Source organism: Lacerta agilis, chromosome 17 (assembly GCF_009819535.1).
Source record: "Lacerta agilis isolate rLacAgi1 chromosome 17, rLacAgi1.pri, whole genome shotgun sequence".
In the NCBI taxonomy this organism is placed as follows: domain Eukaryota; kingdom Metazoa; phylum Chordata; class Lepidosauria; order Squamata; family Lacertidae; genus Lacerta; species Lacerta agilis.
This window is the reverse complement of record NC_046328.1, coordinates 16,558,835-16,586,222: the sequence shown is the minus strand read 5'-3', so window position 1 is coordinate 16,586,222 and position 27,388 is coordinate 16,558,835. Positions and strand designations below refer to the sequence as shown.

General features: G+C 49.4%; 2 protein-coding genes across 3 annotated transcripts in view; one reads left to right on the top strand and one right to left on the bottom strand.

Moving 5' to 3' along the window:
- Positions 1–7,065, top strand: part of INPP5J (inositol polyphosphate-5-phosphatase J) — a 35,348-nt gene extending 28,283 nt beyond the window's left edge. For both annotated transcript variants that reach the window (XM_033135852.1, XM_033135853.1), the window contains exons 10-13: positions 342–479; positions 2,655–2,732; positions 4,203–4,307; positions 6,149–7,065. In XM_033135852.1, coding sequence (XP_032991743.1) covers positions 342–479; positions 2,655–2,732; positions 4,203–4,307; positions 6,149–6,772 — 945 coding nt within the window. In that variant the 3' untranslated portion in view covers positions 6,773–7,065. The remainder of the gene's footprint in view (positions 1–341; positions 480–2,654; positions 2,733–4,202; positions 4,308–6,148) is intronic.
- Positions 7,066–8,771: 1,706 nt separating this feature from the next.
- PLA2G3 (phospholipase A2 group III) lies at positions 8,772–23,168 on the bottom strand. The gene is made up of 7 exons (XM_033136063.1): positions 22,599–23,168; positions 19,697–19,829; positions 16,780–16,914; positions 14,945–15,471; positions 11,587–11,716; positions 9,794–9,928; positions 8,772–8,994 (listed from the first exon to the last, which is right to left on the bottom strand). The coding sequence occupies exons 1-7, from the start codon at positions 23,161–23,163 to the stop codon at positions 8,835–8,837; spliced, it is 1,785 nt and encodes a 594-aa protein (XP_032991954.1). The 5' UTR covers positions 23,164–23,168; the 3' UTR covers positions 8,772–8,834.
- Positions 23,169–27,388: the final 4,220 nt, after the last annotated feature.

Below are 27,388 nucleotides of genomic sequence, written 5' to 3'. Positions count from 1 at the left end.
GGGTCACGCCCATCTCCTTGGTCACATGCGGGGGGAGAACGCTCCAGACCAATGGAACAGGAAGTTATACTGGCTGGAGTACAACATCCCCCTGCCTGTGCCCACACTAGGGAAACAAGGAATGTTGTATTTGACTGCTCCATTGGATTACATCCCACATCCAGCAGCACCCCTGCTGCCCCCTTGCCTTTTGGTGTCCCCCTAGGCAATCCCACCACTTCCTAGGGGATGGTACCACCCACTTTGGGAACCGCTGCCTTAGCAGGTTGCTGTGAGTTGTCAAACACAGCAAAGCCCAGCTCGCATGACCACCTGCTACCCCTTTTCTCTCTCTCTGGCAGTTTGCTTCCAGGGCTGACATGCCGCTGGTGGAGCTTCAGGTAGCTGATGAGTGGACAAAACCGGAGCAAGCTGTCACCTGGTACAAGGTGTCTTCGAGCTATCACCGCAGCTCCTGGGACTGGGTCGCTCTTTACCGGGTAAGAGGCAGTTGCCGCACACAGTTGTTTTCCAGGAACACCTGACCGAGGGCTGCCCAGCGACATGAGGGCAAATAAAATAAGCTTTGAGTGTGCTTGCTTCTGCACACGGGAATGGGCTGTGATGCACACTGTGAGATTTTGCACAGCTTATCTCTCCCCCCCCCCCCCGCAGCAGCTGACCTCTTGCAAAGCTCACCTTTCCAGGAATTAAATATCCCAATTCCTTTTCCTTTTTTCCTGCCATCACTGTAAAGACAAAACGAAGAATGAGAATAAAAGAAAACAACTTTTTGTGTGTGCATGGGCTAGCTTATCTCTCAGTGCTTCTCAGAGGACAACAGGAAGAGATGTTAAGAAATTCAGGGGTGGGGTGGAAAAACCCCCAATCTTTGTATTCTGCCGGGGTGTAGCAAGCCTTTGCGCTGCTGGGGGCACCGGCGCAGAGGCACCCCCCTGGGGGAGTGGCACAACGCATGCGTCGTGACGTCACAATGCACGTGGATGCCGCTGAAAGGGGGAATTTCCCCCTTTCCGTGGCTTTTTTCGGCGGGGGGCGGGCCAGCGAGGAGGGGGCGTCACGCTTCTCACTGGCATGATACCCCCTCCTCGCTGGCCCACCCCTCACCGAAAAATAGCCGCTGGAAGGGGGAAAAGGCAACATGCCCCAGTTCGGGGCCCGCCCGGCGGGGCAGGGGGGCTGGCCAAAGTGTCACACCCCCCCGGAACTCGGGGCAGTCCACCCCCCGCCCCCCTTGCTACGCCCCTGTATTCTGCACATACATTTCAGAAAGGCGGCCAGATGATACTATATTTAACCTGACAGTTCTGTCTACTGTGTTTTATCTTTGACAACCTGATCTAATAACACCAAAATCCATTACTATTTTTGGTGTGGTTTTAGCAATTAATGAAGCTCTTTGTTACTCATTTAGTTTCTTTCCACTGAAAGTGTCAGGAAGCCGATAAATATTTTACAATCCCTGACTGCCAAAGGCAGCCTGGATGAACCGTAATTATTACAAATGCAATGTTTTTAAGTGTTCCAAGATCATTTTCCATTCTGCTCTGTTCCGCCACCTCTCTGGGGGTAAAAGCTAGGATTAAAACAATTTCAGGATGATTTCCAAAATGCGATGATTCCCAGGGCCAGACCTCCAAGGCATCTGATCGAAATTATTCATACTGCAAGGGTGGAGGGAGCAACAAACAGCCACATGACGAAGATGATCAGCAGCGATGCTTGTTCTGTGCTGTGGGAGGTTCAGAAACAGCACAAATGAAGGCGGGCAAAATCCTTGCAGGAACCCAATGGTTTTGGTGTGCACAGGAAAGCCAGATCTTTAGGTCACCTAGCCAAGCGTCATTGCCTCTGACAAATCAGACCCCCGATCTAACTAGCTCGGTATTGTCCCCACCAGGGAGTCAGGCAGGGGTCTTTCCCAGGCCTGCCTGGAGATGCCAGAGTTTGAAGCAGATGCCTTCTACATGCCAAGCATGTGCTCTGCTACTGAGCTATGTCCCTTCCCAAAACCCTCTGGCTAAGCAGGTTAATTTTATTTTACTTTATTTCATTTGCATATGTGCGTGAATTCAGTGCTTTTTTCTGGGGCGCGCGCAGGAGTACGCATACCCCTGAACATTTTGTGAATCTTTGCGCTTTTGTCCATTTACTGTGTTTATTTTCCCTGATTTGAACTATAAAATGGTGATTTTCTTGAGTCAAAATGAGAGTGCCCCTAAACATTTTTTTAGAAGAATATATTAATTATATATTACAGGTTCCAAATTACAGTCAATCTTTATTATTATTTTATTTTATTTTATTTTATTTTATTTTATTTTATTTTATTTTATTTCAAGAGCTGACACTCCCAGACCCTTTATAGCAGTATCATAATCGTAGAATCGTAGAGTCGGAAGGGACCCCGAGGATCATCTAGTCCAACCCCCTGCAATTCAGGAATATGCAACTGCCCCATACGGGGATTGAACCTGTATCCTTGGCCTTATCAGCAACATACTCTAACCTGCTGAGTGATCCTGTGGTTCGAAGATACAATAATAGGAGGGCTGTCAGGGGTTTCTTTTGGTGGGGGAGAGGATGCACAACCCCGCTGGAAAAAGCCCTGGTGATGTTTTTTTCTGGACCCCTCCCTCTCTCCCCTCTCCCAGGTGGGCTTCCGACACTTGAAGGACTATGTTGCCTATGTCTGGGCAAAGCAGGAAGACGCCGAAAGCAATGTTTACCAGGTATGGGAATATGAGGGTTTTTTTTGGGGGGGGGGCGTAACAGTAAACAATTTTGCATTATGATATTATCGGAGTACGTATTTAAAGTGCGGCATAATAGGATGTGTTGGATTATACAGTGGTACCTTGGTTCTTAAACTTAATCTGTTCCGGAAGTCCGTTCCAAAACCAAAGCGTTCTAAAACCAAGGCATGCTTTCCCATAGAAAGAAATGCAAAACGGATTAATCAGTTCTAGACTTTTAAAAACAACCCCTAACACAGCAATTTAATATAAATTTTACTATAACGAGACCATTGTTCCATAAAATGAAAGCAATAATCAATGTACTGTGTATTATAAAATAAATAAGACAGTGTTGTAGGTGATAAAAATTAAAATTACTTTATTTTCTTACCTGCACTGATGATAGTCATTGTTTGGATGGGGGGCTTTTATCCATTTCCGCAGTCGCACAATCGATCAGAAATTTCAGAAATAGACTGGAAAGAGAAGTGGCTGAATTGCAACTAATCACCAAACTTAAAACCATGGAGAAACCTGGTCTGAACAAAGACATTGGATTCTTATCTCATTGTACATAACAAAGCTATCTTTAGCCATCTCACCCCTTGCCTTTCCCTGCAAGACTAATTGCAGCCGTTAAGACGTTTTCCACACCTATCAGCTGATCACCCATTCCCACCACCCTTCTGAGTAATACCCCTCCCCACTCCCTCACTATATTTAAGGATCTGGTGACTTCTGTTTCAGTGTATCTGAAGAAGTGTGCATGCACACGAAAGCTCATACCAAGAACAAACACAGTTGGTCTCTAAGGTGCTACTGAAAAGAATTTTCTATTTTGTTTCGACAGTCGATCAGTAGCTGAACTGGGTTCCACACAGTCACAAAAACAAATAAACCGAAAAAGCCTCAGAAACAAAAACGCAAAATAAATAGCAAAAACAAAAGCGCCAAACTTAATCTGTTCCGGAAGTCGGTTTGACCTCAGAAATGTTTGAAAACCAAGGCACGGCTTCTGATTTGTGCAGGCGCCCCAGATACAATAGCTGACAGCCGCATTGGACGCTCGGCTTCCGAAAATTGTTTGAAAACCGGAACACTTACTTCTGGGTTTTGGCCGTTTGAGAACCAAGGTACCACTGTGTGATATTCTTACTGATGCCTGTGTTACCATTTAGAGCAGGGTTTCCGAAACCTGGGTCTCCAGCTTCTTTTTGGACCACAATTCCCATCATCCCTGACCACTGGTCCTGCTAGCTAGGGGTGATGGGAGTTGTATTAAAAAACAACATCTGGAGACCCAAGTTTGGGAAACCGTGATTTAGAGTTTGTATGGCACATGCAGTGTGTATATTTATTATTGCATTAGACACCACCACAACTGGCTCTCTGATGTTTAGGTTGGCATTTTGCTGCTCTTGACCACCCTTATAGCTGTCCCGTTTTCTCTTCCCAAATGTTTAGTTACTATTTCCAGAAGAGTCTCTACCCAAAGGGAAGGGCGACTATATCCTGGGTTACTACAGCAATAGCTACAGCTGTTTGGTGGGTGTGACAGAGCCCTTCCAGGTAAGCACAGAGACAGGTGTGCAGGAGGGATCCTTTTCGGTTCCCCACATTAAAATTCCTCCCTGGTTCTTCCTATTGGCCTAGCATGACTAACCTGGTCAGTTAGCCCTGGTGATCCCATTGATGTTTGTTTTTATGCTGTTTTTAAAGTTGTTTTAATCATTGTCTTAGACGGGGGACCCAGGTGGCGCTGTGGGTTAAACCACAGAGTCTAGGGCTTGCTGATCAGAAGGTCGGCGGTTCGAATCCCTGCCACGGGGTGAGCTCCCGTTGCTTGGTCCCAGCTCCTGCCCACCTAGCAGTTCGAAAGCACGTCAAAGTGCAAGTAGATAAATAGGGACCGCTCTGGAGGGAAGGTAAACGGCGTTTCCGTGCGCTGCTCTGGTTTGCCAGAAGCGGATTTGTAATGACCCGGAAGCTGTCTGCGGACAAACGCCGGCTCCCTCGGCCTATAGAGCGAGATGAGCGCCGCAACCCCAGAGTCGGACACGACTGGACCTGATGGTCAGGGGTCCCTTTACCTTTACCTAACCATTGTCTTACATTTGTTGTTAGCCGCCCTGAGCCCGGTTTTTGGATCGGGAAGGGCGGGTTAGAAATAAAATTATTATTATTATTATTATTATTATTATTATTAGACATTAAGCAGCAATGCGAGTTTCGTGGAAAGTGCTGTAGCTCAGTAGGTAGAGCATCTGCTTTGCATGCAGAAGGTCACAGGTTCGATCCCTGACATCTCCAGGTAGGACTGGGAGAGACCCCTGTCAGAAATCCTGGAGAGCGGTTGCGAGTCATTGTGGACAATACCAAGTTGCAGGGGTGCCTACTTGAATAAATATATTGGTGGGCTCAGGTAAAGGACCCCTGGATGGTTACGTCCAGTCAAAGGCGACTATGGGTTTGCAGCGCTCATCTCGCTTCCAGGCCGAGTGAGCTGGCGTTTGTCTACAGACAGCTTTCCGGGTCATGTGGCCAGCAGGACTAAACCGCTTCTGGTGCAACGGGACACCATGACGGAAACCAGAGTGCACGGAAACACTGTTTACCTTCCCGCCGCAGCAGTACCTATTTATCTACTTGCACTAGCGTGCTTTCGAACTGCTAGGATAGTAGGAGCTGGGACAGAGCAACAGGAGTTCACCCCGTTGAAGGGATTCGAACCGCCGACCTTCTGAACGCCAAGTCCAAGAGGCTCAGTAGTTTAGACCACAGCACCACCTTTCACCCCATATAATCAATAACAAGATGTGCCCCCCCCCAATTTGAATGGCAATGCTCATCAACTTGAGAAGCGGGCCTGGCAGTTGAAATATTTGGGGGGTGGGGCAGCTGAAGGGACCTCGGTCCCTAGGAATTGGCCCCTGTGCAGAGCTGGCTTGGCCCGGGGGTCTGACTTGCTTTGAGGCAGGTTTCCTATGTTCCAGGAAATTATGAACTGGAAACTTCTTGGGATAACTTGCACAGGGTAATTTGCATTTATTGCCCTGTGGAGTGACCTAATTCAGTATGTGTGCTTTCATTGGTGTTTAGTAAACCAAGCTTAAAAACTTTGAGATGGCTTGTTTCATTTTGCAAGTTTCATAATGCATTTTGCTATGCACACTTTACACTATTAAATGCCTTTTTTCTGTACACCTGATATTGCAAAATCTGGAGAAGAGCAGATTGTGAAGGTTGGCTCTGTTTTGATTTGCTTCTTGCTTCGTTAGGGGAAGAATTTCAAGTCTATCTAATTTGCACCTATCTCTCCTCTCAACCCGTCCAGCCCAAAATTTATCTGGTAGTGGGCCCTGCCTTCCCAAGTCAATATTGACTCTCCTCTCTCCTCTCCCTGCACACAGATTTCACTGCCCACCTTGGAGCAAGCCACCAGCCCCACTGACAGCTCCAGCAGCACCTCGGAAGAAGAGGACGACAGCACCCTGGTCCTGCTGGGCCCCAAATCCCGCAGCCCCAGCCCCGGGAAGATGAAGGGTCACCGCAGCCGCAGCCCCAGTTTGGCCAAGTTCCATGGACTCATCCTGCGCTCATCAAGCCGGGACCAGGCAGCCAGCCGCAGCCCCTCACCCCAGGGCCGCCGGGGAAGCAGCATCCTCAAGAGCGAAATCCCCAGCATCCAGTTCTCCAAGGACAGCCCCCGCCAACGCTCCAAGTCGCGAGAGGCTGCCCAAAATGCAGAGAGCCTCGTCGGGCCTCGCCTCCAAAGCCCCTGGCGCTTTGACGAGAACCCCCTGGCCCGCACAGACCCCCGCAACCTGGGACTGCTGCCAGCCGTGCGCCTGGAAACCATTGATCAAGTCATGGGCCCCCGGCGGGAGAGTGCCGACCAGGGCCTGCCTCCCCGCAGGATGAGCCCCACCAGTCCGACCGTGGCCCTGGCCACCCTCTTCAGCACCTCCCCAAAGGAGGGGTTATCCCCAGACCACCAAGGTCCAAACCATCCCAGCCGTGAGGCGGGACACTGAGGGGGACGCAGCCAGCCGCCATGAGCCCACTGTCCAACCATCCCGTGTAGTGAGCTTGCAGTGTTATCTCTCTGTGTCCTTTACCTGCCAGTTTTCTGCTCCGTGTGTGTCTTTTTCTCTCCCGGTGTGCGACACGAAGACCTGGGGGAAGGGGGCAGCCACTTGTCAGGCCCCGTCTTCCGACTCGAGTATGCTTGACAATCAACTTCCTCCCTCCTTGTGCGTAGGGGGCTGAGCATCGCGAGTGAAAAGCCCTTAGCCCCCTTGGCCTTTTCACCCATAGAAACTCCCCACTCCTTGTTGGGGGGGGGGTGGGCTCATCCTTTGACATTGAACATCCAGTTTGGTGTTGAGATGGAGCTCCACCTGCTTCTCCTAGCGCCATCTCTGCTCTTGTCCTGAGGCATGATGGTGGTGGAAGAAGAGGAGGGAAGTCTGCTACTTGCAATGCGACGGGAGGACAATTGATCAGCACAGCGGAATGGGCAGCTTCAGAAAGAGGAGCGCATGCCAGAAGCTTGGCTGGGTACGGGATGAAGACACACTTTGGCTATCGGTTGCAAAAGCTCTGCTTGGCTGGACTCAATGGCTGCTGCCAAGACCAGGCCCAGCCTGCTTGCAGGAAGTTGTTGAGACCATAAGAGGCGAAATACGGAACGTGCAATATGATGGGAATGGGAAATCAGAGTTCTTGGAGACGTGTGGCCCCCAGGTATGAAGGACGAAGCTGGTGCTTCAGGTCCGGTTAGGGCCCAGCCGGTCTCCACCCCCCACCAAGGCTTTGGGGGCCCCTGAGGAACTGTGGGATAACTGCAATGGCAGTAAGTTCTTGCTGGAGGGAAGGAGGTGGATGCAACCCAGTTGAGATCATGGAGGTACAGTGGGGGGAGTTTGGGTTCCAATGCCTTGCGGGTGGGGGGTGGGCAGAAGAACTCTGACCCAGGAAGCCGAAAAAGGAACGGGTGTGTGTGTGTGTGAGGGGGCAGTATGTGTGGCTAGGTTGTCGGGGCAATGTGACCAAGGTGCCTTGGAACTAGAAATGATGAAAGCTGCCTGGGGGGAGGGATTGGGGAAAGGGGAGGGTGGGGGGGCTGGCCTCCCCCAAGACAGATCCATGACCTTCGCTGGGACGAGTTCAGAGTTGATGCAATCTGTCCTACCTCACTTTCCCCTTCCGCCTCCTTTCCAATAATGATAATAAAAATCATCTACAAACCAATTTATGGATGACCGCATTTGTGTCTCTCTCTCCCTGGCAGTGGCAAAGAGCCCCCCCCCCCCTCACGGGATAGGATTTGTGTTCACACCTCTCCACCTCAGCATCTTTCCCCTTGCTAAGCAGACCCCAGGCATACAGAAAAAAACACTTTTATTCATTAGTACACTATTTACAGTAGCTGCAGCATGAACCAACCCCCCTCCCAATAAATTATAAGCAAGGGTGCAGAGTTTGGGGTACGTCCAGCTGTGAGTCGACATCATCCTACAAAACACACGGCAAAGAGCTTTCTAAATAAATACACCGTGAAAGGAAAGGGAGCAGGAGGGGCTCATTTCTCCTTGGCGGGGGGAACCAGGGGTCATCTCCCCTTCCACTTCCATTCCATGCCATGTAATTCAATGTGTGTGTCCCCCCCGCCACCACCCATGGGTCCTCAAAGGGGTTGGAACTGATTTGTTTGCTGAAGATGAGCAGAGTCTGTTCTCATGTCAAGACAGGAACCAAACCCCCCCCCAAAGAGAGCCTTTTTACGCCGCCACCCCTCACAGGGCCATTTCTTGACCTCTTCTGCACCAAGTTGTGCTTATGGTGACCACTGGCAAGCACTGATTTCTCAGCCTCTGGAGGGAAGCCCTTCCCCCTACTGCACTCAGCACGGCTGTGGGGAATCATATCCTCAGTGACATCAGCAGAAGTAGAGGCAGCCCCATGGTCAAACCAGGGCAGTCCACTTCACGGGGGCTGAGCTTGGCCGCAACCCACTCTGGGGTTCCCCACCCCATCAGTGTCCAAAGAAAAAGGCTGCCTGCGGCTCAACGGGGCCGGGTCTGGTGGGCGCCTTCACAGCAGCTGCATGCATTTATCGAACAGTCGGAGAGGCTGGCTGGGGGGCGTCCACTCCTGCCGCTTCACCTTGAGGCGGGAGCCCCTGTGTGTCCGTGACAGCCGATTGGTGAGGTGCCGTGCCGGGGCCAGGACGGCTCTGCCCACATCAATGCAACTGCAAGAGAGCAAAGAAATAGAAGAAGAGTTTGGATTTGATATCCCGCTTTATCACTACCTGAAGGAGTCTCAAAGCGGCTAACGTTCTCCTTTCCCTCCCTCCCCCACAACAAACACTCTGTGAGGTGAGTGGGGCTGAGAGACTTCAGAGAAGTGTGACTAGCCCAAGGTCACCCAGCAGCTGCATGTGGAGGAGCAGAGACGCGAACCCGGTTCCCCAGATTACGAGTCTACCACTCTTAACCACTACACCACACTGGCTCCCAGTTAGCATTCCCTGCCTCTGGGGAAACAGGGGGTGGGGAATTCTATTGTGTTGTTGTTGTTTTGCCATGGGTTTTGAATAAAAATGCTCAAGAACGGGTCTGCCGCTAGGAATGGGAACAGGAAGGACCCTGGTTTGAATCTCACCTCTGCCACACAAAGTCTTGCTAGGCCGTTTCAGCAAAGTCATAATTTCCTCAGTTACATCAACGACGACAGTGGTACCTTGGTTCTCAAACGCCTTGGTACTCAAACAACTTGGAACCCAAACACTGCAAACCTTCAGCCAATCGGAAGCCACGCCTTGGTTTCTGAACATTTTGGAAGTCGAACGGACTTCCAGAACGGATTCCGTTCGACTTCCGAGGTATGACTGTACAACCATAAGGGCCAGTCAGGGACATCCATACCATTTAGCTGCTGTAGCCTCTTAGGGCAGCAACATGCCTCGCGTTGGCCCCACCTCTAGCCTCCGGCCCAGAAGTCCAGGCCCACTTTTTACCCAACCGCCGCCCAGCGAACAAGCCACTCACTTGGATTGCTTGCCCTCTCCTTCCATGCAACCTGGAGGCGTCTGCAGGGCGAAACACGAGGAGGAGACATAGCCAGACAGAACCTCCTCTTCCACCTCGTTGGGACCCTTCGTCCTCCGGAGGAACCGGGCCAGCCTGCAAGGAGAAAGAGGCTTAGAAGCCAGAGACATCCAGCCCACACCAACCCTCCAGTCAGGAAGCTGAGGGAAAGGATTTAGGCCCTGTGTCAGCCTGCCTTCCTTGCATGCAGGTTGTCCCAGGTTCAATGACCAGCATCTCCAGGTATGTCTGCCTGAAACCCTGGAGAGCTGCTGGTCAGTGTAGACAATATTGAACTAGCTGGACCAATGGTCTGGCTTGGAATAGGGCAGCTTCCTATTTAATCTAGCTCTTCCTTTCCAGAAACATATGGACTAAAATCCTACTTTATTTTCAGGGGGAAATTTCAGCTCAGTGGCAGAACACCTGTGTCAGGGACTGGGCAGAAGAGGAATGGTGGAGACCTCCTGCCCAGCCCGACCCTTCCAGAGAAGATGGAGACAGTTCAGAATTACAACAGGGGTTTGAGGGAGGTCACAGCTCAGAGGAAGATGAAGGAGAAAGCTAGGAAATAATGGGAGAGGAGGAGGAGGAGGAGGAAGAAGCACCAGAGGGGGTAAAGCTGACGGACACAGTGTCTTTAGAAAGCATTCAAGAGCCCCCTCTCCCAGAACCCGGTGAGCATTGAAAGTAGGAGAGTAGAGGGCTCAGAAACAAAGGGCCCTCAGTGCCACCTGTAGAAGAGATGACAAATGAGAAAGTGGGAGAGAAGGGGATGGAGAGTCACTCAGGCTAACACCATTATTCCAAGAGGCTGCATTCCCAAGCCCCTCTCTGTGAATATTGAATAAAAAAGCAGATGGTAATGACTTTTCCTTGTCTCATCCATGGCCGGATTTAGGTTTGATGAGGCCCTAAGCTACTGAAGGTAACGGGGCCCTTTGTATATCCAGCTGTCCTTTGTCAACAACAAATTGTCGCTGTTTTTTGTGTTGAATATATGCTATATGGTAATTTATGGACCTAATAGGTATCTAAAGCCATTTGCATATAACAAAATGTGTATTTTATCAAAGTAATTGTTGAACTGAAATACAATTAAGAAGTACCGGTATATTAATAGTGGAATACAATTAAAAAGAAGTATATTAATAGTGAAATAATTATTATAATTATAATATCACTGGTGATATTTTAGGGAGCAGGCTAGCAGACGGGGCCCATGACTTACATCATAGGAGCCTACACGACACAAAACACTGTTGCTGTATGTAGGTTTTATTTTATTTGTTTTTTTATCTTATATTTTGGAAATGTACATCCAGGTTTTTTTTTCTTTAGTTCCCCCCCCCCCCAAGAGAGTGGGGCCCTAAGCCATAGCTTGTTTAGCTTATACATAAATCCAGCACTGGTCTTATTTGTTCCTGGCAACCTGCTGTGGGGTTTGGTTCCTCTGCCGCCTGAGAATCAATCCTTGGGCTTTCTGCACGCCAAGCAGCCTCTCTCCCACCTCCCATCCTTAGAGTCTCCCTCACCAGAAGTCTTCAAGGAAGGTCGGACCACCATCAGTTGAAAATGCCCCAAGAAGCGGGTGGAAATGGGTGTGGCCTACAAGACCCCGCCTCCTCCAAGTCTACAGACCAGGGGTCTCCATCCCAGCGGTTTCCTACCCATCAGTTCAGCTGCTCAGTCCCAGGGATGGTGCAATTTGGATGGGGGGTGGTGGGGGTGGAAGGAAAAACACCTGCACTTACCTGCGGGTGCAGTTGCAGTGGAAGAGGGTGCGGGAGTCCACATTGTGCAGCTGGTATTTGACCTCGTTGGGCCCGATCCTGTACGGGCACTGGTCCAGGCGTCGGTAGCAGCTGCAGGTCTGCGACCGGGCTGGTGAGGCAAACGGGAAGCAGTTAAAAAAAGGAGAAGCCCACAATCCCAGAGGTAGTAGTCAAGCCCTGCAGACCCTCCAAGTGTCCTCTTATTTTCTAGGGACAGTCCCGGATTTACAGAAGCTGTCCTGGTTTCTGATTTGATCCCAGAATGTCCTGATTTCCTTAGGGCGCCCCATTTTCATCAGAGAAATGTTGGAAGGTACGGAGTTAGGCAAGCCAAGGAGATAAAGAACTATACAACCTTTAGAAGACACCTGAAGGCAGCTCTGTACAGTGGTACCTTGGTTCTCGAACGGCTTGGCTCCTGAACGCCGCAAACACAGAAGTGTTCCAGTTTGCAACCTTTTTTTGGAATGCAGCCTCCAATTGAGTGCAGCAGGAAGCTTTTGCAGCCAATCGGAAGCTGTGCCTTGGTTTTGGAATGGTTTGGGGAGTTGAACGGACTCCTGGAATGGCTTAAATTCAAGAACCAAGGTACCACTGTGTAGGGAAGGTTTTTTTAAAATAAAAAATTATGTTTTATTATATTTTTTATATATATGTTGGAAGCCACCCAGAGTGGCTGAGGCAACTCAGTCAGATGGATGGGGTAATAATAATAATAATAATAATAATAATAATAATAATAATAATAATAATAATAATAATAATAAATAGGACATCCCTATTTTCACTGGAGAAATGTTGGAGGATATGCGCCTGCACTGGACAGACCCATTGCATGCCTCTGGCCCAGACCTGCATCCTGTTGCCAGCAGTGGACAGCCAGATACCTCCAGCTTATAAGGAAGGTGTGAAGAGTGACAGCCTTCTCTCCATTTGCACTCAGAACCCTGATATTCAGAAGCACACCGTCTCCATTTGTGGAGGCTTCATTTTGCCAGCACAGGTAAGAGCTTCTGACAGATGGATTCTCCACCCCTGCCAACTTGCATAATAGCCTTTTACAGCCACCTGAGCTGGTGGCCGTTTCCGGTGGCCCAAATTCCATAAAGTTAAAGTATGTGTTGTGGGAAGGTGGATTTCCTTTTGGTCAAAGGATTGGGACGGGCAACGGCCCTCATAGATATACACAAAACTATGCACAGTGTGGAGAAAGCGGAAACACTAGAACTCGGGATCATCCAATGGAACAGGTGAAAGGTTCAGATAAGAAGGAAATTGTTCTTCATGCAACTTATAAGCTAAGCTATGGAACTTGTACCTGCTGAAGGCAAGCATGGCCAGCGACGTGAATGGCTTTTAAAAGAATCATAGGCTGGAAGAGTCGGTAAGGGACCACAAGAGTCATCTAGTCCAACCCCCTGCAATGCAGGAATCTTTTGCACAACGTGGGTCTCAAACCCATGACCCTGAGATTAAGAGTCTCCTGCTCTACTGACTGAGCTATTGGACAAATTCATGGACAAGGCTATCAGCAGCTATGAGCCATGATGGCTATGTCCACCTCCACTGTCAGAGGCAATGACACTTCTGAAAACCAGCTGCTGGAAATCACAAGTGGAGAGAGAACAGGATGCTAGCCTGGCTGAGCCTTTGTCCTTACCCAGCAGACCTCCTACGTCCTAAAAATCAGGAAATTCATATTCTTTTTATTATTATTTGCATTTCTATCACATATTCAAGATTCAGTTACTGGTAGGTAGCCATGTTGGTCTGCCATAGTCAAAAAACAATAAATAAATAAATAATATTCAATAATATTCAATATTAGAATTATAACAATATTCAAGATTGTTACATATTCTAATACATACAAAAGTGCCGAAGGGCTCCCTTTCCTTTCCATTCCCATGGTGGCTTCTGTTTCCCCTCCCTCCCATGTCTTCTAAGTTTTCCAAACCCTTCTCATTTCCTCTCCTTACCTCTTGGCTTTGGCTTACGCTGTGGAACTTTACTCGAGACCTGCTAAATCGTTTGTCTGTTTACAGTGGTACCTTGGTTCTCAAACGCCTTGGTACTCAAACTAACTTGGAGCCCAAACACTGCAAACCCAGAAGTAAGTGTTCCGGTTTGCAAACTTTTTTTCGGAAGCCGAAAGTGCTGTTTTGAGGGTTACGCTTCCATCCTGAGTGCCACACTTCCGTTTTGAGTGTTACACTGAGGTCTGTCAGTTTTTGCCATTTATTTTGTGTTTTTGTTTTTGCAGATTTTTTGTTTTTGTGATTGTGTGGAACCCAGTTCAGCTACCGGTTGATTGATTCTGTGACTGCAGTACATTGTTTATTGCTTTCATTTTATGGATCAACGGTCTCGTTAGATAGTAAAATTCATGTTAAATTGCTGTTTTAGGGGTTGTTTTTAAAAGTCTGGAACGGATGAATCCATTTTGCATTTCTTTCTATGGGAAAGTGCACCTTTGTTTTGGAATGCTTTGGTTTTGGAACAGACTTCCGGAACGGATTAAGTTTGAGAACCAAGGTACCACTGTATACTAATTTTTCATATATATTCTACCTTTTCCAGTCCTCCTTATATATTTTAGCATCTTGATTTATTATTCTGCTAGTCAAGCCTGCTAACTCCGCATATTCCAACATTTTAATGTGCCACTCTGCTTTCGTTGCCACCATATCTGTTCTCTATTTTGGCACAAGTAAAATCTGTGTTGCAGCAGTCACGTACCTAAATAAGTTTTTCTGAGTTTTAGGGACTTCAGTCATAATTATACACAGGCAATTCATATTCTAACACAGTCTGGGCGGCAGGGATCTCTCTCTCTCTCTCTCTCTCTCTCTCTGCTCTCTGCTCTCTTGCTCCCCACCCCATTCCCAAATACTTCTACATTAAAGGTAAAGGGACCCCTGACCATTAGGTCCAGTCGTGTCTGACTCTGGGGTTGCGATGCTCATCTCGTGTTAATGGCCGAGGGAGCCGGCGTACAGCTTCTGGGTCATGTGGCACACATGACAAAGCCGCTTCTGGCGAACCAGAACAGCGCACGGAAACGCCGTTTACCTTCCCGCCGGAGCGGTACCTATTTATCTACTTGCACTTTGACGTGCTTTCGAACTGCTAGGTGGGCAGGAGCTGGAACTGAGCAATGGGAACTCACCCCGTCACGGGGATTCGAACCGCCAACCTTCTGATCGGCAAGCCCTAGGCTCTGTGGTTTAACCCACAGCGCCACCCGCGTCCCCACTTCTACATTAGGGGACCTCCTAACCCACCCCCCCCCCGCCAGAAAGCACAGACACAACCCCTCCACCAGCCATTTACTCACCTGGTTTACCTGGCTTACGAGTGCGGTTGTGTTTGCTGGCATCAGACGATGACACCGCTTCCTGCCCTGCCTCGTTGGGTAGCCTTGCGGCGATCGCACGAGTTTGCTGCACATCTGAACGTGCCGTCGTGTGAACGCCTCCTGACCTGAACAAGTCTGGTTTTGACATAGTCCTGAGGGTGGGTGGCAAAGGCACTCTCCCCTTGTTCACGGAGACCGCTCCCGGACTGGTGTGTACGGGGAAGTGTGAGATCCCATCCGGCTTGGAGGTCAGGTTTGGTCGAGTCACAGAACCCGAGGCGCCTGGGCGTTTCGGGTGCAGCCGCAGGCTTTCCGAGGCATCCTGTTCTGGATGTTTCCGGTGCTTCTGGTTCTTCTTCCAGCCGTGCTTTCTGCCCCTGCCCCAATGCCTTCTGGGTGGGGGTGGAGGCGTGGCAGGGCTGGAGCTCTCGACGTATGGCAAGGCGGCATGGTAGTAGCTCTGCTCCACCAAGCGGGCCAATGGCTTCAGGCCATACTCCCTGCACCTGGAAAGGCAAGGTGGAGGAGGAGGAGTTAAGACCGGGAGTGATGTCTTGACTTTTAATCCCACTTCTGACACCAATGATGCGTGTGAATCCAAGCCAGCAACAGGCCTTTTAAATAATATATTGCTTCAGGCATTTTTGAAAATATATTCGTTATTGAAAACTAAAAAGAAGATAAAGTCCCTACCAGAGAAGAATGGCAGATCAGGTTGATGGATTACGCCGAAATGGCTAAAATGACCGGAAGAATCAGAAATGAGGAAGACCAAATTTTTAATAAGGAATGGGGGGAATTTATAACTTATCTTAAAGTCCATTGTAAAGAGTTAAAATTGTTAGTAGGACTGGAATATCGCTTGTGGTTTAATGGTGAATTTTGGACACAATGGAGAGGTAAAAGATTTGGATTATCATAAAAGATGCGGGAGGAAATGATTAACAAAAGGACCCACAAAGGGGAGGATGGGAGTCCAAGAGATTCCTTGGAATCTTTTTTTTTATGTTGGATGTTGGATATGTGACTGTAAAATTTTAATCTGAAAAACCAGATACAGTGGTACCTTGGTACTCAAACGCCTTGGGTTATCAAACGCTGAAAACCCAGAAGTAAGTGTTCCGGTTTTCGAACGTTTTTTGGCAGCTGAACGTCCAATGCGGCTGTCGGCTATTGTTTCTGGGGTACCTGCACCAATCAGAAGCCGCGCCTTGGTTTTCAAACATTTCAGAAGTCAAACGGACTTCTGGAACGGATTAAGTTTGGGGCTTTTGTTTTTGCTATTTGTTTTGCTCTTTGTTTTTGAGGCTTTTTCGGTTCATTTGTTTTTGTGACTGTGTAAAACCCAGTTCAGCTACTGATTGATTGTGTGACTGCGGAAATGGATAAAAGCCCCCCATCCAAACAATGGCTGTCATCAGTGCAGGTAATAATAATAAAAAAATATTTTATAGTATTGCTTTCATTTTATGTATCAATGGTCTCATTAGATAGTAAAATTGATGTTAAATTGCTGTTTAGAGGCTGTTTTTAAAAGTCTGGAACAGATTAATTCGTTTTGCATTACTTTCTATGGGAAAGCGCACCTTGGTTTTGGAACGCTTTGGTTTTGGAATGGACTTCCGGAACGGGTTAAGTCTGAGAACTAAGGTACCACTGTAGATAGATAAATAAAAAGTAAAAAGGATATAAATATAAAGTTATAGATATATATATAATGGTTCAGTGCACAGGGTAAAATAAGATGGGCACCACTTAGAGGGAAAGCAAGCCTTTTAACAGCCGGGGAAGACCAGAGAAGGCCGAATACTCACCCACCCCACCAGTGCCATTCCAGGCACTGCTCAGTGTTCTCCAGGACAAAGCAGGGAACCTCCAGCAGGTTGAAGAAGCTGATGCCCACGAGGTTGGAGATGGTGTTGTTTTGATCCAACAGGCACTTCTTGAACCTGTCAATGGAAGCAGAGCGACCATCAGTGCTGGTTTATACAGGGCAATTGGCATGGGAGAGAGACAGGGATGTGGGTCCCTCCTTAGCCCTCCCCATTCCCTTCTTGTCACACAGGACAACTTCAAAGCTGACACTTCGTTATTACCGATATTTGATCACATTCCACATATGGCCTAATTTTTTTTAAAAAAAAATAAGATGTGTTTAAAAGCAATAGGAAGTGGGCATCCACTGGAGACTCATGCCCATTGGGCAGAAGGCAGGGAGTCCAGCAGTAGGGGGCGCCATAGACAAAAGGAGGCAGAACCAACTCATACTAGTTTTGCCCCATCCTCCTCCATGTAGAGTCTGGGCAGCGCTGAAGAGGTGCAGGAGGGAGCTGACAGGCAAAGCCACCATCTGGACTGCCTCCAGGTTAGAGGGCACCCCCTTCGCCCTAATGGATAAACTATTCACCCAGCTGGGAAAGTCTGCTGGAGCAGAATATGTATCGAATCATTTACAGTAATTCTGTGCGCTTGCTCCACATTCAGAGGCAGTAAGGCTTCTGAATGCTGGAAACCGCAGGAGGGGAAGAGAGCTCATGGGCACAAGTCTTGCTTGAGGGTTTCCCAACATGCATCTGGCTGGCCACTGTGAGAAAAGGATGCTGAACTAGATGGACCCCCTTTGGCCTGATCCAGCAGACTCTATGTTGTTATGTTCTGCTCCAATCCAACACACACACACACATATTTTTTTTAATTAAATTTTCTATTTTACAATTTACAATACTCATTTAAACACCCTTAAAATATCAATGACTTCTCTTCTTCTCTTTCCATGGTTCATTCTTCGTATCATAAATCCCTGCATATTTTACAAAAAGTATACCATTCAGTATTGCATTATCGCATCCATCAAAACGTATTCACACTGTTGAATTTATCTCAATGCTGCCAGCGTTTTCAGGTGTTCAGTTTCCTCCCATATATTTAATAAACGTTTTCCAATTTTCTCTAAACGTTCTCTCATTCTATATATTACGTCTGCAAGCTGCACATATTCTGTAAGATTAATTTGCCATTTTTCTTTAGCTGGGACCTCGCTCGTTTTCTATTTTTGGGCTAAAAAAAACACAGGCTGCAGTAGCAGCATACATAACCTTTTTTGACTACTGGGAATTTCAGTCTGAATTATCCCCAACAAAAAGGACTCTGGGTTTTTTTGTTTGGAAAAGAACTTTTAAAGGTTTTTTTTCCAATTCATTATGGATTATTTCCCAATACTCTTCTCCTTTTACAGGTCCACCACATATGAAAGAACGTACACTCAACCTCTTTGCATCTCCAGCACTTATCTGATTCAGTCTTATACATTTTAGCAAACCTACTCAGAGTTAAATACCATCTGTAAATCATTTTCAAGTAGTTCTCCTTCAAAAAATAACATGCTGTAAACTTCAAATCACTTTTCCAACGTTTCCCCCAGAGGTTAAAACCTATATTGTGCCTTATGTCTATTGTTTGGTGTGTCATAGAGGCTTCGACCAGCTTGTCTTTCATTTCCTTGCTCCAACCCAACTTTAAAAGTTCTCAAGCAGAGATGTCTTGTCTGGGCTGATAAACCAAGATCCATTTCAGTCCGTGCTGGAGACTGAACTGCAGGCCTTTGGAGCATGTGTTGTTGCTGAGCAATGGCTAAAGAAAGAAAAGCCTCATGCAGGGTTGAAGATCTGGAGCTTCTGGCATCCGAACTGAGAGCAGGGCCGGATCTACCATATTTTTCGTTCCATAAGACGCACTTTTTTCCTCCTAAAAAGTAAGGGGAAATGTCTGTGCGTCTTATGGAGCGAATGCATGGTCCCTGGACCCGAATTGCCTAGGGGCCAAAAGCAGATCGTGCTCTTTTTTTTACAAAGAGAGAAGGGGGTGTTGAAAGGAAGCCACTGAACAGCTGTTCAGCAAGTGATCGAGAGAGAGATAAGGCTCCCTTTCCAGCCCCGCCCCCTTGCCCAGGCCTCCATTGTTGAATGCAGAGGGAGGCTGTTTGTTTCCCCAGCGACATGTGACTGGCTGATTAGATTATGTGTCTGGAAACTGTAGAAATGGCTGTAGGACTAGAAGCTGCAGAACTGTGAGTTGAACCCCATAAAAATGGGGCTTTTCCTCTTTGAAAAAGAAGCTGCACCACTTTCAGCTGATCCTCAAAAAAGCAGGGCTTTTCCCTTTGCAAAAAAAAGCTGCACCACTTTCAGCTGATCCTCAAAAAAGCAGGGCTTTCCCCCTTTCCTCATCTAAAAACTAGGTGCGTCTTATGTTCAGGTGTGTCTTATGGTGCGAAAAATACGGTAGGTTTGATGAGGCCCTTTATATGTCCAGCTGTCTTTTGTCAACAACAAATTGTCACTGTTTTTTGTGTTGAATATATGCGATACGGTAATTTATGGACCTAATACCTATCTAAAGCCATTTACACATGTTGCCATGTAACCAGTCCATGCAGAATGTAGGCACCCTATATATAGAAATGAGCAAACCAGTGATATTTTAGGGAGCAGGCTAGCAGGCGGGGCCCATTACTTACATCATAGGAGTAAGTAATTGTTGCTGTATGTAGGTTTTATTTTATTTACTGTTTATCTTATATTTTGGAAATGTAAATCCAGTTTTTTTCCCTTTAATTTTTTTTTGGGGGGCCCCCCAAGAGAGTGGGGCCCTAAGCTATAGCTTGTTCAGCTTATACATAAATCCGGCACTGAGCGAGAGCCATGCTCTACACCAACGCGACCCAATACTCACCGCTCATCACACTCGCAGTGAGATATTGTGTGCAGGCGGAAGTTGCGCATCCCAAACTTGTAGTCCAGCGCAGTGATCTGAGCTTCACACATGTCGTGCTCCCGGCAACACACGTCTGGGCCTTGGAAGACCCCTGCAAGAGAAAATGCTCAGATCAGGCTAAGGAAGGGTGTGAGAGCTCTAGAACTTGTGGCCGAGAAAGGGCTGGGTGTAGCGATCCCAGGAGCAAGGAGATGCCCGCAACGTTGATTCCTGATCATGCCACCCCCAGCTGTATGATAGTGGGGATGCAGCTCATGGGAGTTCTAGTCCACCCAAAGGCTACAGTGCCATGCTGCTAACAGGATTTTTGAGTTTGGTGGGAGGGAGCATTCTTCATTTGAACCCACGGACATTTGAACTGTCCTCCCTCCTTGTACCCACTACTCGGCCCACCACCAACAAGACTTGCAATGCCCCCCCCCTGCAAATCACGGCTCTGGAGTAGCAGCAGTTTTTTTAAAAAAACGGAGAAATGGTGATATCACTGCTGCCCCCTTGTGGTCTCGGATGGAGCACTGCAGCACACGAGAGGCAACAGTTCCGCTCTTTCGACAGCGGAAAGAGGTTTTGCCAAAGGATCCTTATGAAATTTATTTGATTTATATCCAACCCTTCTTCCCAAACGAGTCCTGGATGGCAAACATCAAGCGGTGAAGCAATAAAGGCATTGTCAACTAAATTGGGCGTTAGGCAACATAGCTGTTATCTGTTCCAGACTAACATTAATCTAACTTTTGGTACCCCAAAATCTGACAGACAGGATGGTGCAATGAAATCAATGTCCTGGATGAACCCAGATGTGCATCAGAGGAGGCAGCTCAAGGGAAGATCTGTGGTGGCTCAGTGGTAGAGTCCCTGCTTTTTCATGCGGAAAGTCACAGGTTCAATCCCCAGAAGGGGTGGGAGAAAACAGACCTGGGAGAGCTGCTGCTAGTGTAGTCAATTATCTGACTCCAGATAGGGCAGCTTCCTGGATCCCATTTTTGGATTCTTCCCACAATGGGTGAATAGCAGGTGCATTAGGGCAAATGGGGCACTGCCCCATCTGTCTGGCCCCTGTCACCCCCCCCCCCCACCTACCTGCCTTTGGACTTTCAGCTGTTCCAGGGGGTGGCCCTGCCTGCCAGCTTCCTGGTCTCGCTGTTCCCCTTGTAGAGCTCAGCAAGGAGGAGGAGGGCAGGAAGAAAGCTAGAATTAAGTTGGCCCTGCACGTCATTAACTCTGGCTGCCCCTACTATGGGCCTCCTGCGCCATCACAAACAGGGTGGAGGCCAATAGTAGGGGCAGCCAGAATTAATGACCTGCAGGGACCTGCCCTAAAACTAAATTTCCGAAGCCATCTAAAGATATGTGACACCAGCCACATCTAGTGGCAATGAGTTCCGCAAGTCAGTTGTGCGTTGTGTGAAAGTTGCCTGAATAATTGCTCATATGCCCAGAGCCGTCTCATTCATAGGGGCAGGTGGCGCGGTGCACCAGGGCGCGAGGCCCCCCAGGGGCGCCCCCGCGAGCCCGCCGGCATACCGGGCGCCCCCTCCCCAACCTGCCCCCGCCCCTATGGGGCGGGGGATGAGGGGCCTGGCACTGCAAGCCAGCCACCCTCCGGAGCCCCAGCTGGAGCGCTGGGAAGGGCGCGCAAAGCCCCGCGCTGCTCCAGCGCCACGTCCATCATCCCCCGAGGGGCGGCCAGTGCGGGAGGGAGGTGGGCGAGTGGGGGATGAGGGGCGTGGCGCTGCAAGCCGGCCACCCTCCGGAGCCCCAGCTGGAGTGCTGGGAAGGGCGCGCAAAGCTCCGCGCCGCTCCAGCGCCACGCCCCTCATCCCCCGCTCGCCCGCCCGCCTCCCTCCCGCGCTGGCCGCCCCTCGGGGGATGATGGACGTGGCGTTGGAGCAGCGCGGGGCTTTGCGCGCCCTTCCCAGCGCTCCAGCTGGGGCTCCGGAGGGTGGCCGGCTTGCAGCGCCACGCCCCTCATCCCCCGCTCGCCCGCCCACCTCACTCCCGCGCTGGCCGCCCCTCGGGGGATGATGGACGTGGCGCTGGAGCAGCGTGGGGCTTTGCGCGCCCTTCCCAGCGCTCCAGCTGGGGCGCCGGAGGGTGGCCGGCTTGCAGCGCCACGCCCCCATCCCCCGCTCGCCCACCCCCCCTCCCGAGGGGCGGCCAGCGCGGGAGGGAGGTGGGCGGAGAGGCGGCCCACCGGGGGGCGCCGAGGGATCGTCGCGCCAGGGCGCACGATCCCTTTGAGACGGCCCTGCATATGCCCCCAACCACGTGTGAGCTGCACAGAATAGTTTCATATTATAGAAGAATAGACTTTTAAAAGAAGAAATGAGCACAGTAACTGATCAGCCTCCAGAATCTGTCCTTAAGAACTAGCCTTCCAGCTTCAAAACTACAATCGATTTGTCTGGAGACAGCACCTGTTTCTTCTTCCAAAGAAATCTCCCGGTTGGCAGCACTGACTCAGCAGGATAGAAAAAATGCTCTGGGCTCCCAAGAAACATTTTCTTAGTACTCCACGTTCCAGGACCGTTTTGAAATCGGTTGCTCTTGCCGTCGAAGGACTCACCCATCCAAAAGAACCAACTCCTAGGGGTTGTAGGAGCTTTGACCCCCCACAATAAAATATTTGAGGGTGCCGGACCCCCATAAAGTTGATGGGCATTCACATTCAAATTGTGCGTATGCGCACTGCGTCATGTGGTCGCTTATGCAAGGTGGGGCTTACCCCACAATATATTTTTTTTCCAAGTTGGCACCCCTGCACCCATCCGACGCGAGCCAAAACTGAATCCATCCCATTTCCATCATACGAGCACTACTCCCCCCCCCCCGGCCCCGCCCCACTTCCAGCTATCCTTACCCAGTTCGGTGAAGTTCCCTGCCGAGTTGCCAGCTCCGCACCAAAGCGTCCCGGGCATCGTCCAACCCCGCCGGACCCGCTTGTGCCCCCGATCTTCCGAGACCCCCCGACGGCCAGCTCCGGCCTCCCCCGGAGGCGCCCTGCAGGCGTCTTTCTGCGCGTCCAAGGCGGCGAGCCGTCGCTGCAGCTCCGGCCCCCAGTAGGAGCGCACCAAAGGGCTACCGTGGGCGTGGGGGGTCCCTCCGACGCCGCGCCTTCGACGGCTCCAGGGCCCCGTCGGTGGAGGAAGCGCGCACAGCTCCGCGTAGCGACTAGTAAGGGACGGCTCCGCTCTCCAAGCGCAGCCCTGAAGGCGCCCCCGGGAGTCCCACGCGCTTTGGACCAACGCGGGCGGGAGCCCGTCGGAGCGCCGCCACAAAAAGCTCAGGAACCGGGAGCGACCATCGCCGTCGGGGGCGACCGTGTGGCAGAAGGTGTTGGCTTTGTTCCAGGAGCCCAGGGCGCCCGGAGGCAGCGTGAGGGCGAGGGCCAGCAGGGAGGCCAAGAGGAGCCGCAGGGACGTCATGGGAACCAACACCTTCCTTCCCCGACGGCTTTGCTTTCTGGTTAGTAGGTTCGTATTGCCGGCGCACGCTCTCCTCGCCTCCTTCGGAAGCCAGCCACTGAATGAATGAAGTGCTCCCTCCCACCGCCGCGGTTTTTCATAAGAAGAGAACTCGACCGCTCATTGGACGGCTCTGGGCAACCCCCCCTCCTCGTGCAGCCGCGCCCTCCGCTGTGACTCATTCATACACGCGGATTAGGTTCGAATGGAGCGCTCTGACGGGGGGGGGGATGGGCGTGGGAAAGCCACCTGCGGAGGGCACGCCCACCCCCAGAAGACAGCCCGCTGGATCAGGATTGTGGGCCAAATAGCGGGGGTGAAACTAGGTTTTATTTCACCCGGATCAAAGACTCACTTTGGCACATCCCCACACTCATTTGCAGGCGCGCATGCAACACACACACACACACACACAAAGGGGGAGGAGGCTGGGAGCCTCAATGGTGCCCCTTGAGATAAAACCATTGCTGGATCAGACCCTCTGGACCCCTCTAGCCCACAGTCATATTGTTGTGGAGATGCTTCCAGGTAGGCCTTGGGGACCACAACCCTCTGTCTCCTGCATCTGGTACTCAGAGGTAGACTGCTCTTTAGCAGAGAGGCTCCATTCCACCACGTTTTATTGGATATTGGAACTGTCTTGCTGGGTCACACTGGTTGTAAGTAAGGAGGCAGCCACAGCAACTGAGGTTGGTGGTAGTGTCCCACTTTTCCTGGTAAATTTTCTTCCATTTGGGCTCAATATATGATTGCCGTGATCCAGCAAGGCAGATCTTATCATGAAACATGATGGTTTGGGGGCAGAACCTCCATGTTCAGGAGCCATCTACCTCTGAGTACGAAGTGCTTGGGCAACTGTGCATGTCCCATTAGCAAGCATACCAGACGCATCAGAGGGACTGGAAGCAGTTTGTGCTATAAACCACTCTGGGGTTTTAGCAGATGAAGTGTGTGTGTGTGTTGGGGGGGTTATAAGTAAAGAGGCAGTGTGGTGCAGTGGTTAAAGTGCTAAGACTAGACCTGGGTTCAAATCTCCACTCAGCCATGTGAAGCTCACTGGGTAACAATGGAACAGCCTCTCAGCCCAGCCTGCCCCACAGGGTTATTGTGGGGTTTAAATGACAAGAGGGGAGAACTGTGTGGGAAAAAGTGGAATACAAATGCAATCAGTCAATAGTAGCTAAACAGCTAGTGTGAACTATCACAAAGGTATTCCTTTTAAACAAATATAATAAACATCCTGGTTTTCCATCAATGGGCTCCTTAATTCAATCAATGGGCAGGGCATAAATAATAAAATTATTGTTATAACTCACCCTCCAACATTTTTTCTGATAAAAAGGGAGGTTCTAAATAATAATAATAATAATAATAATAATAATAACACTCTGCCCATCAGACTAGGCTGCCTCAGCCACTCTAGGTCGCTTCTAACATATATAAAAACAATAAAATTTCAAACGTTTAAAACCTTCACTATACAGGGCTGCCTTCCGATGTCTTCTAAAAGTTGTATCTCCTTGGCTCAGGGGCCACATAACTCCACACTCTCCAATGAAAATAGGGACATCCTACCATACTCTCCAACATTTCCCTGACGAAAATAGGGACAGCATAAGGAAAAGTGGATGCGAGTGGCGCTGTGGTCTGAACCACTGAGTTTGAATCCCTGCGACGGGGTGAGCTCCCGCTGTTCGGTCCCAGCTCCTGCCAACCTAGCAGTTCAAAAGCATGTCAAAGTGCAAGTAGATAAATAGGTACCACTCTGGCGGGAAGGTAAACGGCGTTTCCGTGCGCTGCTCTGGTTTCACCAGAAGCTGCTTAGTCATGCTGGCCACATGACCCAGAAAAACTGTCTGCGGACAAACATCGGCTCCCTCGGCCAGTAAAGCGAGACGAGCACCACAACCCCAGAGTCGTTCGCCACTGGACTTAACTGTCAGGGGTCCTTTGCCTTTTTAAAGGAAAATTGGGATTCAATTAAAAACTGGGATGGCTTCTGTAAATCCAGGACTGTCCCTGGAAAATAGGGACACTTGGAGGGTCTGTTATTATTATTATTATTATTTGCTAACCCGAAACCTCATCCAAGGCCTATTTGTCACAGCAAACTTCTCTTGCAAAAAATCAGCAGCAATAAAACTTCCCCTTCCATCAGTGCTAACAAGGAGAGGTGGTGGATTATTTCTTCAAAAAATAACATTAAAAATTTTCTTCGAAGTTTGCTAAGAAGTCAAGAGTCTCCAGGGAAGTGAAACAATCTCTATTTTCCTAGGCAGCTGCTACCTCCATCTGCCACCCAGCCCAGAGCTCCAGATTTGGTTGCCTCTCACCTTTCCTCCGGCACAGAACAGGCCACCTGTGACTCATCCTCATCATCCAATGGTGATGCCTGGGAAAGAACACAGCCTCCTCACCGCATGGAGGCAGGCAGAGCAGAGGGGGTGGGGTGGGGATCCTGGGGAATCCTATGTGGCAGTGGAACATACATAGAAAGCTGCCTTATGCTGACTGCTATACCAGCCAGCTCAGTGCTATGTGCACTGACTGGCAGCGGATCCCCAGGATTTCAGGCATGGTTCTCTCCTGGTCTCCTGGGAGATGCTGGGGATTGAGTGTGAGACATTCTGCTGAAACACTAAGCCACAACCCTTTCCCAAAGCCTTCTCATGCTCCAGGGGGATGCTCCATCAGCATAACAAGCAGAAAAAACCTCAGAAGCCTTTCCAAACGAACACCATGGACTTATGTTCTGGGTGGAACAGAGATCTGTACCTATCTGATGGGAAAGGATCGGTGCTACTCAGCTAAGGCAAGACTGGGGCAGAGAGAGAGAGGTCATAGCAGGACACTTTTCATGCAGAAGGTCCTAGATTTTATGCCCGTCATCTCCAGTCCAATGGCGCTGGTAATATGTCAGGCACTTTGGGCATAGCCAGGTGGGCAGGGGGTGGGGGCAGCCGCCGTCCTCATAAATCAAGTAAATAAATAAATAACAACGCTTAAGTAAAAGTAGAAATAATCAGAAATCGAAATGCTCGCTGAGCTCACGTGGGTGATGTTGTGGAGCATTCTAAGTGACACAGTTGGCAACCTGGATGAGAAATAGCAAAAAGTAGTTAAAAGAGCTGAACATAAGCAGATCTGGTAAAAGAGGGGGAGGTTGTTTGTTTTTTTGTTTTTTACCCTACCACAAAAAGGCTCTCCTCAATCATCTCTCTTGCTCAGCCATGTACCACTCATACCATAGAGCGGTCATTCAGTACCTTGCGGAGAATAAAAATCTAGCTAAGGTCGGCAATGACGGGAGCATCTCAAGGGGCTGTTCTTACTGAGTGTGTACAGAAAAACTGCATTGGGGGGGAAGAAGTAGGGAGTTGAGAAGGAACTGCTGGGAAGGTTTTCAGCAAATCCAAGTAAACTTGCTTTAGTTTAGATTTTTTTTTAAAAAAAAAAGATAAAAAGGTGTGTTCTTTGTAATTTTGCAAAATATACTCGTTAAAATATACTCGTTAAAAGGTACTCCCTGATATTATTATTATTATTATTATTATTATTATTATTATTTACCTCCCCAGTTTTCAAATGAATGAAGATTTGGACAGAACCCCCCCCCCCCCCCAACACTTGGGGTCAAAAGAAAGTAATTTAAAATCATTGTTGTTGAGACATTTCATTCCAAATCTGCTGGACAGAGCCAGGCAGAAGATGGTGACTGGTGGGTGTCCAGTGCCCCACCCCCAACATAAATCCTGGCTACGCCCATGGTCAGGCACGAGGAGATGCCAGGGATTGAACCCGGGACCCACACAGCCCTCCCCCTAAATAGGGGTAAATTGAGGTGCACACACCAGGGCAAATGTGCTGCCTGCAGACCAATCTCCGGGCACCAGCCTCATGGGAAGAGGGTTTATTTATTTACTTGGGTCTTCCTTTGTTTTTATGGCACCCAAGTCAATTCTTTCCGTCTCAGGGAAAGTTGCTCTGTGTTCAATCCCTGGTCGACGTGGAGCTTTGGGAGATAAGCCGCTGATAATCATATCAGCCTCCGAGTGACTTCTGTTGGCTGGCTGGAGCTGATAGCCTCAGGTGAGTCTTGGGTGTTAACCTGCGTGGAGATTATAGCGCTCTCTCTGTACCTTTCAGCTGGTACCTACCTGGAGGAGAAGATGGACTGGCTGGCCAC